This window comes from Jaculus jaculus, chromosome 6 (genome assembly GCF_020740685.1).
Source record: "Jaculus jaculus isolate mJacJac1 chromosome 6, mJacJac1.mat.Y.cur, whole genome shotgun sequence".
In the NCBI taxonomy this organism is placed as follows: Eukaryota; Metazoa; Chordata; class Mammalia; order Rodentia; family Dipodidae; genus Jaculus; species Jaculus jaculus.
In genome coordinates, this window is record NC_059107.1 from 59,883,587 (window position 1) to 59,904,370 (window position 20,784).

Here is a 20,784-nt window from a genome sequence, read left to right on the forward strand (position 1 = left end):
GGAAATGAAGACATCAAATCATCATTATTTGTAGATGATATGATTCTATACATAAAGGACCCTAAAGACTCTACCAGCAAACTGTTAGAACTAATAAACACTATTAGCATGTAAAGGGTACAAAAAAAACACAGAAATCAGTAGCTTTCCTATATACTAACAACAAACATGCAGAGGATAAAATCAGGGAATATTTCCCATTCACAATTGCCTCAAAAAGCAATAATAAAATAAAGTACCTTGGAATAAACCTAACCAAGGATGTGAACTTTAAAACACTCAAGTAAGAAATTGCAGAAGACACTAGGAAATGGAAAGACATCCCATGTTCTTGGATTGGAAGAATCAATATTGTGAAAATGTTAATCTTACCAAAAGCAATCTACACATTTAATGCAATCCCCATTAAAATTCCAATGGAATTCTTCACAGAAATAGAAAAAACAATTCTAAAATTCATTTGGAAGCACAAAAAAACTCAAATAGCCAGAACAATTTTGTACAACAACAAAAAGGCTAGTGTGAGCTGGAGAGACAGCTTAGCAGTTAAGCATTTTCCTATGAAGCCTAAGGACCCCACTTCGAGGCTTGACTTCCCAGGACCCATATTAGCCAGATGCACAAGGTGACACATGTGTATGGAGTTCATTTGCAGTGACTGGAGGCCCTGGTGTGCCTAATCTCTATCTGTTTATCTGCCTCTGTCTCTCTCTGTCTGTCGCTCTCAAACAAATAAGTTAAACAAAAAAAATTTTTAAATAAGGCTTATGGTGTCACCATACTCTATTTTAAGCTATATTACAAAGCCATAGTTTAAAAAACAAAAAAACAGCATGGTACTGGTACAAAGACACATAACATAGATCAGTGGAACAGAATAGAGGACCTAGATATTAATCCAGGCAGCTACAGCTATCCAATTATTGACAAGAATGCCAAAAATATTCATTGGAGAGAAGACTGCCTCTTCAACAAGTGGTGGTGGGAAAATTGAATATATGTACAAGGATGAAAATAGATCCTTGTCTTTCTCCATGCACAAGAATCAAGTCCAAAAGGATGAAGGACTTTATTATCAAACCTGAAACTCTGAAACTGCTATAGGAAAAAGTAGGGGAAACCCTTCAACATATTGGCATATGCAATGACTTTCTGAATGTAACACCAGTTGCTCAAGAAATAAAAACACTAATCAGCCAATAGGCTCTCATGAAATTACAAAGCTTTTATACAGCAAAGGACACTGTGAATAGAGCAAAGAGACAACCTACAGAATGGGAGAAAGTCTTTGCCAGCTATACATCTGACAGAATGTTAATATCCAGAATATACAAGGAGAGCTGGGTGTGGTGGCGCACGCCTTTAATCCCAGCACTTGGGAGGCAGAGGTAGGAGGATCACTGTGAGTTCGAGGCCACCTTGAGACTGCATAGCAGTTCCAGGTCAGCCTGGGCTAGAGTGAGACCCTGCCTTGAAAAAAACAAAACAATAAGAAATAAAACAATCCAGTTAAAAAATGGGCTAGAGCTAGAGAGATGGCTTAGCAGTTAAAGCACTTACCTTCAAAGCTAAAGACCTCGGTTCAATTCCCTAGGACCCTCATAAGCCAGGTGTACAAGGTAGCACATGCATCTGGAGTTTGTTTGCAGTGGCTGGAAGCCCTGGCGCACTCATTCTCTCTCTATCTCAAATAAATAAATAAAATAAAATATTTTTTAAATGGGCTATGAGCTGGGCATGGTGGCATATGCCTTTAATCCCAGCACTTGGAAGGCAGAGGTAGGAGGATTGCCATGAGTTCGAGGCCACCCTGAGACTACATAGTGAATTCCAGGTCACCCTGGACCAATGCAAGACCCTACCTCAAAAAAAAAAAAAAAAAAAAAAGGGGGGTTGTGGAACTGAATATAGAGTTCTCAAAAGAAGACACACAGATGGCATATAAACATCTAAAAAAGTGTTCTACATCCTTACCATCAGGGAAATGCAAATTAAAACTACTTTAAAGCTGGACATAGTAGCACACACCTTTAATCCCAGCACTTGGGAGGCAGAGGTAGGAGGATCACAGTGAATTCAAGGTCACCCTGAGACTACATAGTGAATTCCAGGTCAGCCTGGGCTAGAGGGAAACCCTACCTCGAAATAAAACAAAAACTACTTTGAGATTCCATCTCCTGTCAGAATGGTTATCATCAAGAAAACAAATGAAAATGTTAGTGAGGATGCAGGAAAATGGGAACCCTCCTACACTGTTGGTGGGAATGTAGTCTGGTACAGCCATTGTGGAAGTCAGTGTGGAAGTTCTTGAGACAGTCAAAAATGGATTTACCATATGATCCAGCTATAACACTCCTAGGCATATATCATAATCACTTTTCTCACTACCTTAAAGGTACTTGAACAGCCATGTTTATTGTTGCTCTATCCACAATATCTAGGAAATAGAACCAACCTAGTTGTTTCTCAACAGGTGAATGGATAATAAAGATGTTGTACATTTATACAATGGAGTTCTATTTAGTGGTAAAGAAAAATGAAATTATGAAATTTTCAGGAAAATGGATAGATCCAGAAAGGATTATACTAAGTGAGGTAACCCAGGCCCAGAAAGCCAAATGTTGCATGTTCTCTCTCATATGTGGATCCTAGCTACAAATGTTTAGACTTGTGTGTAAGCTGGAACCAAAAATCTGTAGCAGGGGCCAGTAAGCTAGAAAAAGGCTATAAGGAAGGGAGGAGAGGGAAGGACTTTAGGGGATGATATTTTATATATGTAACTAGAAGAACAGATTACAGGGAGTGGGATGGCCTAACTGAGGCCAGGGGAAGAGATTGAGTAAGAGAAGGGTGGGAGAGGGTCAATCAAAATTCAAGATATTCTAGGCTGGAGAGATGGCTTAGCAGTTAAGCGCTTGCCTGTGAAGCCTAAGGACCCCAGTTCAAGGCTCGATTCCCCAGGAGCCACATTAGCCAGATGCACAAGGGGGTGCACACATCTGGAGTTTGTTTGCAGTGGCTGGAAGCCCTGGTACGCCCATTCTCTCTCTCTCTCTCCACCTCTCTCTTTCTCTTTCTCTCTGTGGCTCTCAAATAAATAAATAAAAACTTTTTTAAAAAATCAAGATATTCTGAATAAAACATATGAAAACCTACTTTTTTGGATACTGGCACATCCAGAAGCTATAGACTGCTAGTAGAAAATTTTCAATGCCAGAAATGGGATACCTTCCAGTGAGTTGTTGGCCAGGGAGGTCCCTGTTGCCTCCAAAACATTACAGGCTATTGCCAAGGCCACTGGTTTCCCAAGAGTAACAGATGGTAAGACTCTGTTGCTGAAGACTTCACATGCCTACATGGCAAAGTCACTGAGAAATCAAGCTGGTGCTGAGCTGAAAACCTCCCTGTAGATCAGCCAACTGAAAGCTGGAAAAAGCCGTACTGCATGGAGCCCTATGGGAGACAGAAGTCATCAGTGGTGGAAACAGTGGACACCAGAAGCCTCGAGTTTAGCCAGACAAACCAAAAGGCCACATGCATGCAACGGTGGCATGTCTGCTCTGGAGGAAACCAACTGCTCTCTAATTGGATTTGAGGCCCACTCTATGGGAGGGGAATACATGCCTAGTACTGAAAAACCTAATCAAAAGCCTTTGGCAGGGGAGGTCATGAGCCTTAGGAGTATAAAGCCTGCTCTTGTCTGCATAAATGTGTATATTACTCTCACCAAACTGCTCTATAATCACTAAACTTAATGTTCATATTCGTATATTAATGCAACTCCCACTTTTGGTTAGAGAAGCTTCTCTTTTCAGATGGCAGTGACCACTGGGGTGACCCAGAAGGCAACATGGTACTGAGAAGTGACCTAGGAGTGTCCAGCACTGAGGCATCTCTATCCCACCCTCCAGGGATCAGGTGCCATTGCAGAAGAGGTGGTGGAAAGAATGTAAGAGCCAAAGGAAGGGTACCATGCCTTACAATGCAACTGTCCAGACAGAAATTATCCTTGGTATCCATGACCTTGCAGTGCCTGGCAATACCTTCACAAGACCCTCATAGTGGGAGAAAGGGAAGATGACATCAAAATAAGAGACTGATGGAGAGAATGGACTCGTGAAGGGAAAGTGGAGGAGGGGAGGGGAGGGAATTTTCATGGTTTTCTCTAAGTATAGCAGTTGTCAATAATTTTTTTTTTGGGGGGGGGGTTCAAGGTAGGGTCTTGCTCTACCCCAGGCTGACCTGGAATTCACTAGGTAGTCTCAAGGTGGCCTCAAACTCACAGCAATCCTCCTACCTCCACCTCCAGAGTGCTGGGATTAAAGGTGTGTGCCATCACACCCAGCCAGTCATTTAAAAGAAAGAAAGAAAGAAAGAAAAATATATTGGAAGAAATAAACAGACCAGGCAAGATGAAACCCAATTAAAAGAAATCATTTATATCAGCAGACGCTGGAGAAGATGAACCATCTGTGAAGTAAACACAGGATGATGTTTGTATTTGCTAAACAAAACAAAGCTCTTGCAAGTCAAAGTTGTGGTAATAGAAATGAAGAGTTCAACATAAGAGATAGCTGAACTAACTGAACCCCAAAAGAGCAAAAATATAGATCATATGAACAAAGCTGACAAGTTAACCCAGATAATGAGAATTATAGTTCCTTTTAGCCAAAAGGGCTGTCTTCTAGCAATTTGCCAAAATGACAAACATAAAGGGAAAGAGGAGAGGCACCCAGTACATGTTCTCTAGGCCTTTTAGAAAACATGGAGCTGTTTCATTGACCACATATATGCATATCTACAGGAAGGGTGATATTGTGGACATCAAGCGAATGGATACTGTCAGACAAAGGAATGTCTCAGAAATGTTACCATGGGAAGAATGGAAAAGTTGACAGTGTTACTCAGCATGTAGTTGGCATTGTTGTGAACAAGCAAGTCAAGGGCAAGATTCTTGCCAAGAGAATTAATGTGCATATTGAGCATATTAAGCACTCTGAGAGCCAAGATAGCTTCCTGAAACAAGTGAAGGAAAATGATCAGAAGAATATTGCTGAAGACTCCACATATGTGAGCTACAAGGTTACTGAGAAATCCTGCTGGAGTTGAGCTGAAAACTTCCCCCATGCAGACCAGCTGGCAGAAAGCTAGAAAAAGCTATGCTGCATACAGTTCAATGGGAGAGAAAGAAATCACCAGTGAAGATACTCAACAGTGGACACTGCAAGCCTTATATTTGGCCAGCCAAGCCAAATGAGCCAACAGGTACAATAGTGGCATGTCTGTCATGGGGGAAACCACCTGCCCTCTAATTTGACTGGAGGCCAGCTCCATGGGAGGGAATATGTCCCTGATACTGAAAACTTACAACAGGAATAGTCATGAGCCCTAGGGGTGTCTGCTGCTGCCTGGCTAAATGTATGTACTATGTTCACCAAACTGCCCAGTAAGTACTCCTCTTAATGTTCATACCCATACATTAATGCTACTCTCACTTTTGGTTAGAGAACCTTCTCTTTTCAGACGGCAGTGACCTTGGGATGACTCAAAAGGCACCCTGTTGCTGAGAAGAAGTGACAGAGGAGTGCTCAGCACTGAAATATCTCTATCATACCTTCCAAGGCTCAGCATCCATTGCAGAAGAGGTGGTGGAAAGAATGTAAGAGCCAAAGGAAGGGTAGGACCCCTTACAATGTACTCCTCCAGTCACAAAATGGCCTGGATATCCATGACCTCACAGTGCCTGACACTACCTACACAAGACGATCATAATAGGAGGAAAAGATCATGACATCAAAATAAAAGAGAGACTGATTCAGAGGGGGAGGGGATATGATGGGGAGAGGAGTTTCTAAAGGGAGTGGAAGGAGGGAGGGAATTACCATGGGATATTGTTTACCATTATGGAAATTGTCATTAAAAAAATAAATAATGCTGGGCATGGTGGCGCATGCATTTAATCCCAGCACTCAGGAGGCATAGGTAGGAAGGTTGTCGTGAATTCGAGGCCACTCTGAGACTACATAGGGAATTCCAGGTCAGCCTGAGCTAGAGTGAAATCCTACCTCAACCCCCCCCCCAAAAAATAATAAATAAATAAATAAATTTTTAAAAAGAAAATGGTCAGAAGAAGGAAGCCAATGAGAAAGGAACCTGGGTGTAGCTGACATGGCAGCCTCCTCTGCCCAGAGAAGCACACTTTGTAAGAACTAATGGAAAAGAACCTGCGCTGCTAGAGCCTATTCCCTAATCATAAATAAATAAAAGACCAGATTGTAAAAAAAAAAAAAAACCAGCTGGGCATGGTGGCACACACCTTTAATTCTAGCACTTAGGAGGCAGAGGTAGGAGGAACTCTGTGAGTTGGAGGCCACTCTGAGACTATATAGTAAATTCCAGGTCAGCCTGGTCTGGAGCAAGATCCTACCTCAAAAAAAAAAAAAAAAAATTACAAAAAGAGCAAATAAAGAAAACAGAAGTATTGAAGAGATAAAGGTTTCCTAAAGCTTACTATATGTTCCTAGATTAAAAAGGCCTTCATGAAAATGTCAAGTGGAGGGCTGGAGAGATGGTTTAGCGGTTAAGCGCTTACCTGTGAAGCCTAAGGACCCCGGTTCCAGGCGTGATTTCCCAGGACCCCCATTAGCCAGATGTACCAGGGGCCGCATGAGTCTAGAGTTCATTTGCAGTGGCTGGAGGCCCCGGTGTGCCCATTCTCTCTCTCTGCCTCTTCCTCTCTCTGTCACTCTCAAATAAATAAAACAAAAAAATATTCAAAAAAAATGTCAAATGGATGAAAATACAGTAACACTAAGATACACTAATGAAATTTCAAAAAATTGAGAACAAAAGAAATATAATATGGAAGTTGTCAATGAAAAAGCTTATTAAAAGAAATAAGGTTTGAGCTGGGCGTGGTGGTGCACGCCTTTAATCCCAGCACTTGGGAGGCAGAGGTAGGAGGATTGCCGAGAGTTTGAGGCCATCCTGAGACTACATAGTGAATTCCAGGTCAGCCTGAGCCAGAGTGAGACCCTACCTCGAAAAACCAAAAAAAGAAAGAAAGAAATAAGGTTTGGACTGGGGAGTTGATTCAGTGGTTAAAGGTACTTGCCTACAAAGCCTAAGGCCTGGGTTTGATTCTCTAGTACCCACATAAAGCCAGATGCACAATATAGCATATGCATCTGGAGTTCATTTGCAGTGGCCAGAGGCCCTGGCGCACCTATACACTCATTCTCATTCTCTCTCCCTTTCTCTTTCTAGCCCAGGTGTGGGTGGCTCATGTCTTTAATTCTAACACTTGGGAGGCAGAGGTAGGAAGATCGCTATGAATTCAATGCCAACTCACAGAGTGAGTTACAGGTTGGCCTGGGATAGAGTGAAACCCTACCTGGGGGCGGGGGAGAATAAATAAGTAATAAATTTAAAAAGAAATATAAGATTCAAGAGAGAAAGAAGCAATTCATTTTCTGAAGAGATGGCTTAGCGGTTAAGGCACTTGCCTGTGAAGCTTAAGGACCCAGGTTCAAGTCCCCAATACCCACATAAGCCAGATGCACATGGTGGTACATGTGTCTGAAGTTTGTTTGCAGTGGCTACAGGCCTTGGTGTACCCATTTTCTCCCCCCCACCACCACCACCAATAAATAAATTGAGATGGGAGAGGAAGTGTCAACATGGTGACTCCAGTTAGGTTCTGCTACTTGCTGCTCGTTTCCTGGAATAAGAGTGAGGGAGGAATGCTTAGTGCATATGTTGAATCTGCATGGTACTCCCACAGAAGAAGCACCAATAAAAGGATCTGCTTTTTGTTCTTTTTTTGAGAGTTTTTAGGTAGCCCAGGCTAGCCTCAAGCTCACTGTGTAAATGAGGCTGACCTTTGACTTCTGATCTTTAGCCCAGGCTAACCTGGAATTCACTACGTAGTTTCAGGGTGACCTTGAACTTATAGTGATTCTCCTACCTCTATCTCCTGCAGCCTGGGATTAAAGGTATGCGCCACCACACCTGGCTTAACTTCTGATTTTCTTGCCTCCAACTCCCACATGTTGAAATTACAGTACATCAATATTATGGAGCTGACTTCACAGAAATATGGAAGTTATGAAAAATTTGAACAAGCCACTGGTTAGTAGCTTATAACCTAAAGCATGAATCTCGAGTCATGTGAGAAAGTACATGATGAAGGAAGGCTGCCTGGAGATGGCTGTTCATCTCACTGAGGACCTGCTTTCCCAGGCATCAGTGACAGTAGTAAGTAGATGCCCAACTCTAACCATCACCATTTCCACTGCTTGTGAGCACTGGCTGGAAGGAATGCTGAGACATGAAACAGGCACACATGGGCTGGAGAGATGGCTTAGCAGTTAAGCCATTTGCCTGCAAAACCAAAGGATCCCAGTTCAATTCTCCAGGACCCACGTAAGCCAGATGCACATGGGGGCATATGCATCTGGAGTTTGTTTGCAGTGGCTAGAGGCCTTGGCGCACTCATTCTCTCTCACTCCTCTCTCTCTCTCTCTCTCTCTCTCTCTCTCTCTCTCTCTCTCTCTCTCTCTTTCTCTTTCTCTCTCTCTCTCTGCCTCTTTCTCTCAAATAAATAAATATTAAAAAAAATAGGCACACATTATTTCTGTGACATTAACAACCTTCAGCAGCCATGGAACAGTTTGACTGGCCGCAAAAAAACATGAGCTAAAGCCAAACAACCCCACAGAGGAGGAACTGGCAAGCATTCATAGTGTCCTGTTCAGATAAACACCCCGTCTTATGAAGGGCTGCCCTCCTCTACTACACTGTGTGCTGAGCCAGTCAAATGTCTTTTTGTGAACGCTTCAAAGATATTAGCAAGTTTGTCAAGGACCCCAATACAAGATGGGATTACTGTGTTGGAGCCAAGAGGGGATTGGCTGATACTTCCCAACCAGAGTGTTTCAATAAAGACAGGTGTACTTGAATGGAATCCTTCAGATATGTTGGCATAGATAGTCTATAGACTTCTATCTACTGACTGCCTGGGGGAAGGTTTCTTATGAAGATGTGGATCACTTAAAAGGACTGGCAATAACTGAAAACATAAGGGTCCCTCACTTCCTGCAGGATCATAGCTGGTACATGGAACACTTGGAGAAGATCATGAAAGTGAATTTGCTGACTGACACAGAACTAAAAGTTCTCATTTCCTAAGAGTGCTCCTGGAAACCAGGCAGTGACACTTCCATGAACATGACCAGTCAGGTGTGGTTAGCACAAGAAATTTAAAAGAATGACTTGAGTTTTCTGAAGAACTGTATTTAGTTCAGCTGAATTTTTGGGTGAAGCCACAACCTAAAAACTTTCCCTAAAATGACTGCAAGTGGAAGTTACTCCTGTTTCCTATGAACCTCCACAGAGCAAGAAAAATTCTGCAACTAGCCGGACGTGGTGGTACATGCCTTTAGTTCCAGCACTCGGGAGGCAGAGGTGGGTGGATTGCTGTGAGTTCAAAGCCACCCTGAGACTACATAGTGAATTCCAGGTCAGGCTGGACTAGAGCAAGACCCTACCTCGAAAAACCAAAAAAAAAAAAAAAAATACACATATACATATATATATGTATGGATGGATGGATGGATGGATGGATGGATGGATGGCAACTGATTGGAGACTTATGGCTTCATTGTAAGCTCTGCCCAAGGAGGCCGGGTTACCAGCTGTACTGGATAAACTCCACGGTTCCATTTATTGTTATCAACAGTGTATTTGTCCTTCTTTGAACCAATAGTTTTGTTCATTTTTTATTTATTTATTTGAGAGCAACAGACACAGAGAGAAAGACAGAGGGAGAGAATGGGCGCGCCAGGGCTTCCAGCCACTACAAACGAACTCGACACGTGCGCCCCCTTGTGCATCTGGCTAATGTGGGACCTGGAGAACTGAGCCTCAAACCGGGGTCCTTAGGCTTCACAGGCAAGCGCTTAACCGCTAAGCCATCTCTTCGGCCCTGAACCACTATTTTTGAGACACCCCAGACAGCTACCTATGTTTAACATTTCATCTCAAGTCATCTTAAAGGTACAAGAGAAAGCATTTTGAAAAGTTTTCATTAAATGCTTTATTTTAGTGCTGTCATTTCACCTTTTCAGCTTATAGAACCTAAGTGAATGTATCTTTTTCTGTGTGGTGCTAGGTTCAAGCCCAGGGCCTCATACATTCTAAACATGCATGTATTCTGCCACTGTTTTCTTTCTTTTTTTTTTTTTAATTTTTATTAACATTTTCCATGATTATAAAATATATCCCATGGTAATTCCCTCCCTTTGCCACTGTTTTCTAAGAACAGTCTCTTTCATGTCCAGTTCACTATCAATCAAACTCAGTTTTCAGTTTTGGATACATGTTTTAAATCTTTTAAAAAAATTTTTGTTTATTTTTATTTATTTATTTGAGAGCAATAGAGAAAGAGGCAGAGAGAGAGAGAGAGAATGGGCATGCCAGGGCCTCCACCCACTGCAAACGAGTTCCAGATGCATGCACTACCTTGTACATCTGGCTTATGTGGGTCCTGGGGAATCAAACCTCAAACCAAGGTCTTTAGGCTTCACAGGCAAGCGCTTAACCACTAAGCCATCTCTCCAGCCCCATGTTTTAGGTCTTTTAGCAAGGTTTTAAAGTTTTTCCCTTTGTGTTTTATATAAATGTTAAGTATGTTTCTGAGTGAAATTTTTTTTTTTCTCAAAATAGTTGGGGAAGGAGGAGACTGCTCAGCTTGTTTGGAAGATGCAGTGAGGAAAGAACACACAGGTTGTCCTAGATGAACCTTACCATTACCTGAAAGAGGAAATTACTGCGTATTTCTCTCAAATAAGTCAGCCCAGTGATGCTGGTCTATGTACTTTATCAAAAATCTCTGACCAAGAACCATATAGCTTGTATTTTAAAAAGAGCCTGTTTTGCTGTGTTCTTCCTGCTCCCAGCAAATCACTTGGCTTACATGGTCTGCTTGGATTTTACATGTGAAATCAAATGACTCTGCATATACCTATTGTGATGATCAGAAACAATGTTGCTGTGAACACTCCATTCAAGATTGTCACTGTGATTTCTACCCAAAGCTATATGAGGGTTTGTCTTTACCTCATCAGACTAACATGTGGTGCTAACACTAGTATATATTGCAAACCCTTATACACATTTGTCTTAGAAAATCTTTTGCAGTTTAGATTCATGTATCTAGAAAGGCTTGCCTCAAATAACATAAGCAAGTTCAAGATATAATCTGACTAGTACATGGAGGTTCTTGCAAAGCTATGCATCTTTGGCAGTAGTAGAGCAAGCCCTTCACAGCATGGAAACCCCCCCCCCCCCATTTGGTGCCATGCTGATTAGCATGTGTCTGAACATTTGTTTGCCAGGTGGGGGCGGAGCGCACCAGGACTTAGGGGACAGGACACCTTAAGCCCTTATCTCCTTGTAGCAGGGTCCTTACATTAGCTTTCTGTTATGTTTTTTTCACTTCATCTTAAAACTTGTAGAAGCTGACACAGACAAAAGTGGCAGCATTTGTGTCCTATAACTTAAGACCAAATATATTTGTAAATTGAATGTTTGCAGGGTAATAACACAGCTAATCTTACCTATGGTTTAAATATAAACCTTAGTTTCCCATTGGTAGGATGAAGGGAAGTTGACCTAGCTCTGGAGTTTAAAGAGGTTGGATTATAAATAAATAAATAAATAAATAAATAAATAAATAAATAAATAAATAGGTTGGATTTTCTCTCTGTGTGGTGGGGAAAAGGAATGATTGACTTTCCCACCTTACTGCTGTGGTATAAGGATAAAACCATTAACACTCTGAAATAAATAAACAAAAAATATTTTTAAAAAAACATTAACACTCTGAAGAGGAAAATGGCCAATGATTAATTATCTTTAAGATGTTTTGAAAGTTAGTAGCAAGCACAAGTGTTTTCAGAATAGCAGAAATGTTTAAAGAGCCAGAGCTTTAAAAGTTAAAATCAATGACTAAATGGATATTAAAAGGGAAAGTTATTGGATTAGCTTATGGTAGCCCAATAGAAGTTGCAGGCCCAAGAATCAAAGAACCCAGTAGCTGCTCAGTCCATGTGGCCAGATGCTTCAGCAGTCCTGATCCGGCACTGAAGGCCTGAAGGCTTCCTGAGGAGCTGCTGGTTTTCGATCCATTTTTCAATCCATAAGGGTCTTCAGTTGAAGCTGGTCTTCAGTCCATGCTGGAAGGCAGCAAACAGCTCCACTAAGTGGAAGGAAGGAAAGGGCTCTTTTCACCCAGAGTTTCCTTATATAAAGTCTCCCTCTGAGAGAGGTCTCCTACTCTGGAGGAAGGACTTCCTCCTTCAGTTAATCCTTCCTGGAAGCAACCTCAGGGACCCATCTGAAGGGGATTTCTGTGGATCACTAAACAGATCAAGTTGACACCTTAACTATCACACCTTGAAAAACCAAGAAAATAGAAAAAAGGCAAATGTGCATAAAGAAAAACACCCAAGAGTGTCCTTTGGCTTCCATATGCACACATATGTGAACACACACAGGCATATACACACTAAAATTTAAAAAAAAAAATCTAGATGTTTGGGCTTGAGGGATGGCTTTGCAGTTAAGGCATTTGCCTGTGAAGACTAAGGACCCAGGTTCCATTCCCTGGAACCTAAGTAAGCCAGATGCACATGGTGGCTCATGTGTCTGAAGTTCATTTGCAAAGACTAGAGGTCCTGGTGTACCCATTCTTCATATTCTCTCTCCCTCTCTCTCTCTCTCTTTTATAAATAAATAAATAAAAATAATTGTTTAAGGGCTGGAGAAGTGGCTTGGTGGTTAAGGTGCTTGCCAGCAAAGCCAAAGGGCCCAGGTTCTATTCCCCAGTACCCATGTAAGCCAGATGCACAAGGTGGCACATGCATCTGGAGTTCACTTATAGTGGCTAGAGGCCCTGGCATGCCCATTCATCATTCATTCTCTCTCTCTCTCTCTCTCTCTTCTACATAAATTTTTAATTTAAAAATAACCTAGATGTTGCCTCAAATTGTATAAAAAAAGTAAATAAATACCTTGCCTTTCAGATACTTTCATAGGATGTATGAGAAAAAAGACTTAAAAGCCCACTTGGCTATACTTATGGTCTGATTTGCCCTCATTTCTTCCTTGAACAGTTTTTTTTTTTCATTTTTTACTCTAGATTTCAAGTTTTCTTTGTGTCATAATTATGTCCAGTTTCTTGTGCCCCCTACCTACCCCTCCAAGACTCAGGAAAGGATCTGTAAGCAAACTAAGCAGCATGAAACTGAGCAAGGCAGGGGTTGCCTTGAGCAATCTTTGTTCCCCTGCAGTACTGTAGTTTGCACACATGCATTTTATATACATTGCAGATATATTGGTTGATTCTTCTGCTTGTTGGTCAAGAAAGTTTCTTCAAAAATTCCTTCCTATCCCCACCTACCATTAATGTATGAAATTTCTTCAAATGCTATCTCATATCTTCAGTACACACTTTTTCAAAATTCTGTATTCTTACAAGTATAATTGACCTAGAATCAGATTTAGATTACTGCCTAAGAACAAGTTGTTACAAAGGACAATGAGGAGGACAAGAGGCCCTTTGTCTGCTCTTTAAGATGACTACAGCCTAAGCCAAGATTCTGTTCTTTGCTGAAATGATCCTGAGACTTTGATTAGGTAGAACCTTATCGATGTGAAATGATCAAAATCGTTTCTGGGGAAACTTTTGTTTGGTTTTGTTTTTTGAGACAGGTTCTCAGCATATAGCCCAAACTGACCTTGAACTTGAAATGTAGCCCAGGCTAGCCTCAAACTCTCAGTCCTATATCAGCCCCTCACGTGCCAGCAAAAAGCTGTCATTCTTAAATAGAGATGCTCTTAGTGACTAACAAGAAACCAAGAGAATTTCTACTGCTAACCATGCTAGATGTCTAGTTTGCAGATGGCTCAAGTAAAACTAAGCAGTCCTAGTTCCAACTTCCATTGAGAAAGTGAATGAGTTCAAACAATTCCTTTCCTATTTCTGACATTTTGATTAATGAAAGCCTTTTTGGCTGCAAACTTCCCATTCTCTGATATAGGGAAAATACTACTGATGTGCTTAGAACATGATTGGCATTCAGTACATGTTGGTCAAATAAACAAAGTTTTAGGAAGGGAAGAAACTCCCAAGGAGTCACTGATGATAAAAGTTAGACTTCTCATGAGCCCTAGATACCTAGGGGTGTAACATCTGCTGATGTCTGGATAAGTGTATATACTATGCTCATCAAACTGCCCAGTAAGCACTTCTCTTAATATTTATACCCTTATATTAATGCTACCCTCACTTGGATAGAGAATCTTCTCTTTTCAGATGGCAGTGACCTTGGGATGACTCAAGGTATCATGGTACTGGAAAGAAGTGACTAGAGTATGGAGTAACATCTTGATCACACTTTCCAAGGCTCAGGGTCTAATGCAGAAGAGGTGGCGGAAAGAATGTAAGAGCCAAAGGAAGGGTAGGATTCCTTACACTGTGTTCCCTCCAGACATAAAATGGCCTGGATATTCATGACCTCACCGTGCCTGACACTACCTACACAAGACCATCATAAGAGGAGGAAAGACCATGACATCAAAATAAAAGAGACTGATTAAGATGGGGAGGGGATATGATGGAGAATGAAATTTCAAAGGGGAAAGTGTGTGGGGGAGAGAGGGAGGGTATTACCATGGGATACTTTTTATAATCATGGAAAATGTTAATAAAAATTGAGGAAAAAAGTTAGACTGCCAATTACTTTAAAACCAAGGTTACTAAAGATCTGTCTCTTTGATTCATTTTTCCCTGCAGCAAGTAAAAGGAAACTTCATTAGACTACAGGCCTGCATCTCAGAGCTCCGCATGTTACCAACAGAAGGTTGTTATGGACCACAGAGCACTTCCCTGCAGCTGGCAGTAGAGGATGGGCTGCAGCAGTTCAAACAATACAGCAGACACATGTGCACAGGCACTGCTGTGCCCTGCACCTCCCTGGAGGTGAGTGATGCTTGTCTTCAGAACCTGAAATAATTTTCCAATTTCAGTCCATATATGTATGCTGTTATTATCATCATTACATTGTTCTCTGCTTCTTGCACATTGACTATAATTTTCAAGGTTACATTTTCAGCACTCTGAAGGCAGGAGACATATTTCTTCTTATCCAGTACCCAATTCAGCTCTTAATGTTCAAGATGGGCATCAAGAGGGACTGGGAAACTGGAACTAAAGCCAATAATAAGGAAAAACTGAAATCAAAGTAAAATCTAAATATATAATCTACCTCCAGGTCATTGAAACTTACATAGCAAACATTGAACTACCTATGTTGATTCTGTTTTTATGTAGATGTGGATATCCTTGAAGCCAGGCAAGGTGGCTCACACATGTAATCCTAGCACTTGGGAGACTGAGGCAAGAGACTGTCAATCCCAGGCCAGCCTAGAATTCTGTGGGATATACAGTAAATTCCAAGCCAGGCTGAGCTACAGAATGAGACCCTATGTGATGGTTAATCTTGATTGTCAACATGATAAGATTTGGAATCACCATAGCAACAAATCCCTGAGTATGCTATGAGAGACTTTCTAGATTAGGTTAATCCACCCTAAATATGAGAAGTTCCATTACATTGGTTGGAGTCTTATACTACATAAAAAGGAAAAAGACAACTGAACATCAGCATTCATCTCTGTTTCCTGACTGCAAATTGAATGCGACTAGTTCCTTCACATTCCTGCCCCAAACTTTCCTTCCATAAGTGGCTTTGTCAGGTATTTTGTCTACAGCATGAGACCAAGAAGTGGGGTCATTGCTGTGACACACCTGACTACATGGCCTGTGAGCTTTTGGGAAGAGGAGAAAATTGGAGGTAGAGAAGCCAGCTTTTCTAAATGCTGTAAGCAGAGCTTACATTTCCATTGTGGTAGGAGTTTGGAAGACTAGAATGTAGAGAGAAATGAATACAGTGGAGTCCCTGCTTATGAGGTTGCAAGGGCAAACAAGAATGAGTGGTAGCTGGGTTAAAGGCAGTTCCTGTTATATTCTGGCAAGAAACCTGGCTGTATCCTGAAAGCTTGAATGGAGCTATATTTAAAAATAATGGATTAGGGCTGGAGAGATGGCTTAGCGGTAAGTGCTTGCCTGTGAAGCCTGAGGGTCCCGGTTCGATGCTGGATTCTCCGGACCCACATTAGCCAGATGCACAAGGGGGCACACACGTCTGGAGTTCGTTTGCAGTGGCTGGAGGCCCTGGCGCGCCCATTTGCTCGCTCTCTCTCTCTCTCTCCATCACTTTCAAATAAATAAATAAAAATTTAAAAAAATTTAAAAAATAATGGATTAGCCAGGCATGGTGGTGCATGTCTTTAATCCCAGCACTCTGGAGGCAGAGGATAGGAGGATCACCATGAGTTCGAGGCTACCCTGAGACTACATAGTGAATTCCAGGTCAGCCTAGGCTGGAGTGAAACCCTACCTCGAAAAGCAAAACAACAACAACAACAACAAAACAAAGGTTAGCCAGGTACAGCAGTGCATGCCTTTAATCCCAGTACTCAGGAGACTGAAATGGGAGGATTATAATGAATTCAAGGCCAGCCTGGAGCTATAGAGTGAATTTCAGGTCAGGTTAACCTGTGCTACAGTGAGACCTGGCCTCGAAAAAGACAAAAAAAAAAAAAAAAAAAAAAAGCAATAATAATGGACACATTTGTCTAACAGAGGAAATCTCAAGACAGATAGCATTCAGGCTGCATCAAGGTTACTGCTTACTAGTCTGATCCAAATCTATAGTGAGAGAGAACAACAAACAGCAAAGAGATGAAATGTGTCATTCAGTGGGGAAAAGAGGGTTTAACATTCCAAAGAACACGAGCACTGAAAAAGCAGCAGTAATTGTTAAAGAGATAAGCACCATTAAAGGAAAACTCAAAAATGAAAAGAAAACTCATTGCAACAGTAGGAAAGGTTCCATGAGGACAAGACTCCCACCTGTCAGAAGTTCCATTTTGTGAAAATCCAAATTAATTTGAAAGAGGGGAGTCTCAACTGAGAATGTTCCTGAAGGAGCTCCCTGCTTGAAAGCAATGACCTAGGGAAATATTTTCCCCAGGGTCATCCTGAAAGCTACACTGCTTTTACAGGCATGAAAGATGTAGGCCATGGAGTCTCACACCAGTTCCAGAGAGCTACTGAGAGTAATGTATGGCAGGGTCAGAGTCCCTGCAAGGAGGCCCACGGAGGCTACTGTGTGAAGGAAGCTATGGAGGTGAAGCATAAGTTTCAATAGAGACTCCAGGATACTAGAGATGCCAGATCCATGGATATCTGGTAAGGAAAGCCACAAGCATGGAATAGAGCTGGTCCAAGAGAGAAGCTGTGTGTGCCATGGGAAGCAGAGCTAAAGGGGTGGGGTTACCAAACCCTTTGGAGCCCAGATGATTTCACCATCAGCCCCAGATACCAGACAAAGCATGCAGGCTTTGGCCTTGCTTTGGTCTAGTCTTTCTTTTTTGCTATGCCTCCATCCCTCCCTTTTAAAATAGTAACATTTACTCTGTGCTATTGTGTGCTGGGAGTATGTAAGGTTTTTTTCTTTAATGTTATGGTGCTCACAGTTTAGAGATTGCCTCAGTCGCAGAAGAAACTCTGCATTTACACTTTTGAACACAGTTGGAACTGGTAAAGACTATGGGGACTTTTGAAGTTGGACAGAATGCACCTTCATGCTCATGAATCTGTGAGGATAAGGAATGAAAAGTTATGGCTTAGAAGTGATGTTTTGACATCACAGTGGTTGACACTACCTACACAAGACCTGCATAATAAGAGAGGTAAAATGATGGCATCAAAATAGAAGAGAGAATAATTGGAAAGAAGAAGGGTGGTTGGGAGGAAGAAAATGGAGAGTGTTAAGACAGGACTATAGTCATGGTATATTGTCTATATTTATGAAAGTTGTCAATAGATAGTTTTTTTAATTATTATTTATTTATTTGTCAGAGAAAGAGGGAGAGAGAGAAAATGGGCATGCCAGGGCATCTTAGCCACTGCAAACAAACTCCAGATGCATGCGCGCCCTTGTGCATCTGGCTAATGTGGGTCCTGGGGAATTGAACCTGGGTCCTTTGGCTTTACAAGCAAACACCTTAACTGCTAAGCCATCCCTCCAGCCCCAATAAATAGTTTTTAAAACTAAAGGAAAAACATATTACTTTTCCTGATAAAAGATTGAGCCGGGTGTGGTAGTGCACACCTTTAATCCCAGGACCCTGGAAGCAGAGGTAGGAGAGTCACTGAGAGTTGAGGCCACCCTGAGACTACATAGTGAACTCCAGGTCAGCCTGGACTAGAGTGAGACCCTACGTCGAAAAAAAAAAAAGAATGAGAAGTTTAAAAAAAGTGATATGCTTGAGTGCCAAGTTGACAAGGGGTAGATCTGTAATGATTAATCTTGCTTGTCAACTTGCATCTTGACAGGATTTAGAATCTCCATAGAAACAAATCTCTGGGCATGTGTATAAAGGTTATTCTAAATTGTATTGAGATAGGGAGACCCACCTAAAACCTGTATAGCACCATTCCATGGAGGAGGTCCTGGACTGCATAAAAAGGAGAAAGCAGGTTGGAGAGATGGCTTAGTGGTTAAGATGCATGCCTGCAAAGCCTAAGGACCCAGATTCGATTCCCTAAGTACCCACATAAGCCAGATGCACAAGTTGTCATTCATTTGGAGTTCATTTGCAGTGGCTAGGGGCCCTAGCATGCCCGTTCTCTCTTTCTCTGCCTCTTCTTATTCCTCTCCCCCATTCTCCCTCAAATAAATAAATAAATAGAATATTTTCTTAAAAGAAGGAGAAAGCTAGAGCACTCATCACTCTCTGCTTCCTCACTGTGATGTATTGTGGCTTCTGCTGCCATGCCTTTTCCACCATGATGCACTATACCCCCTAGAATTGTAAGCTGAAATAAACTCTCCTTTTGTATGTTGCTTTTGTCAGGTATTTTGTTGCAGCAAGAGAAGTAACTAATATACCCTATTTCAGAAAACACAGCAACCAAATAATTGTGATTATCCTTAATACAATCTTGGAATCAAATTGAAAAAATTGTCTTGGGATTAGCAAATGTATAAATGTAAAAATTGATGGTATTCTGATGCCAGACTGACACAACCTTGAAAAATATAAGTTATGGGCGAGGCATGGTGATACAAGGCTTTAATCCCAATACTCCAGAGCCAGAGGATAGGAGAATCACCATGAATTCAAGGTCTACCCTGAGACTACATAGTGAATTCCAGGTCAGCCTAGGCTGGAGTGAAACCCTACCTCGAAAAAAAAAAGTAAGCTATGGACTGGAGTGATAACTTAGCAGTTAAGGCACATGCATGCAAAGCCTAAGGACCCAGGTTTGATTCCCCAGGACCTACGTAAGCCAGATGCATAAGGTGGCACATGTGTCTGGAGTTTGTTTGCAGTGGCTGTAGGCCCCGGCACATCGATTTTCTCTATCTGCCTCTTCATTCCCCACCCCCATCTAATAAATAAATAAAATATTTTGGAGTGTGTGTGCATGGGTGGATACTCCATGGGTGCACTTTCAGCAACAAATGAGTTAAAAATGTGTGGAACTCCTTTCTTCCATTTTCCCATGTAAAGAAGTTAGAAGTTGCCACTTTATGCTAACAACTATTAAAATGCTTAGTAAACTGAAAGTTACATCCCTATCTAGATGACTAAGAGAAGCAAGGTCACAGGGCAAACCACTGCCTGCAAAATTAGAGAGAGATCTGACTGATTCAGAGAATCACAACAGCTTGAAGGAGAACCTGCATAGAGCAAGTGCTTGGGGAGGAAAACCTGAACTTTGATGATTGCTGATAACTAAGTGTGGTTAAGTCTGAAAGTTAAAATCTCCAGTAACCCACACACTACTGTGAGGGTTCACTTCTAGAACTCAACCAAGCTCTCCCGGGAAACAACAAGGAAAAACTCCCTCATGCCTTAGACTGGGGACTGGGAAACAACCATTCTGAAATACACTGTACCACTCTACAAGGTGGTTGGTTGATTGGCTGGCTGCTTGAAATAGTTTCACTTTGTAGCCCTGGATGAACTAGAACTCACTGTGTATAATAGGCTGGCCTCAAACTTGTGGTTATCCTCCCGCCCCTCTCTCCTGAGTGCTGGGATTACAGGTGTAGGCCACCATACCTGGCACCTGACTATAAAATTTAAAACAACCATATTAATGTGCTAACAGATATCCAAGTATGGTGATACATGCCTATAACCCCAGGGCTCTGAAGACTGAGGCAGGAAGTTCGAGGCCAGCCTGGAATACACAGTGAGTATTAGGCCAACTAAAGCTACAGAGTGATGCCTTGCTCATGCCATCATTTTCCTGCCATCAGGGAGCTTCTCCTCTAGCCTGTAAACCAAAATACACCCTTTTTTCCCACAAGCTGATCTTGGTCAGGTGATTTCTGCCAGCAATGTGAACCTGACTGCAACAGTAAAGTTAGTACTGAGGAGTGGTGTCATTTGCTGCTAGAAACCTGACTGTATGACTTTGGCCTTTTGAAGCTGATTTTCAAGAGGAATATGGAAGGAATTGAAACCTTGGCCGAAGAGACACCTTGCAGTGATGTAAGTACAGCTTGATGGACTATTCTGGTCAGAGTTTAAAGACCTGAATGTAGTAAGAACTATGGACTATGAGGTTTGGCTTTTGAG

The 20,784-nt window shown here is 41.7% G+C and overlaps 1 protein-coding gene and 1 pseudogene across 8 annotated transcripts in view; both read left to right on the forward strand.

Moving 5' to 3' along the window:
* Positions 1-20,784, forward strand: part of LOC101616168 (meiosis 1 associated protein) — a 124,420-nt gene that overhangs the window by 41,282 nt on the left and 62,354 nt on the right. For all 8 annotated transcript variants that reach the window (XM_045152583.1, XM_045152589.1, XM_004668249.2 and 5 more), the window contains one exon: positions 14,858-15,043. In XM_045152583.1, the coding sequence (XP_045008518.1) occupies positions 14,858-15,043 (186 nt within the window). The remainder of the gene's footprint in view (positions 1-14,857; positions 15,044-20,784) is intronic.
* Positions 8,061-9,189, forward strand: LOC123461427 (annotated as a pseudogene).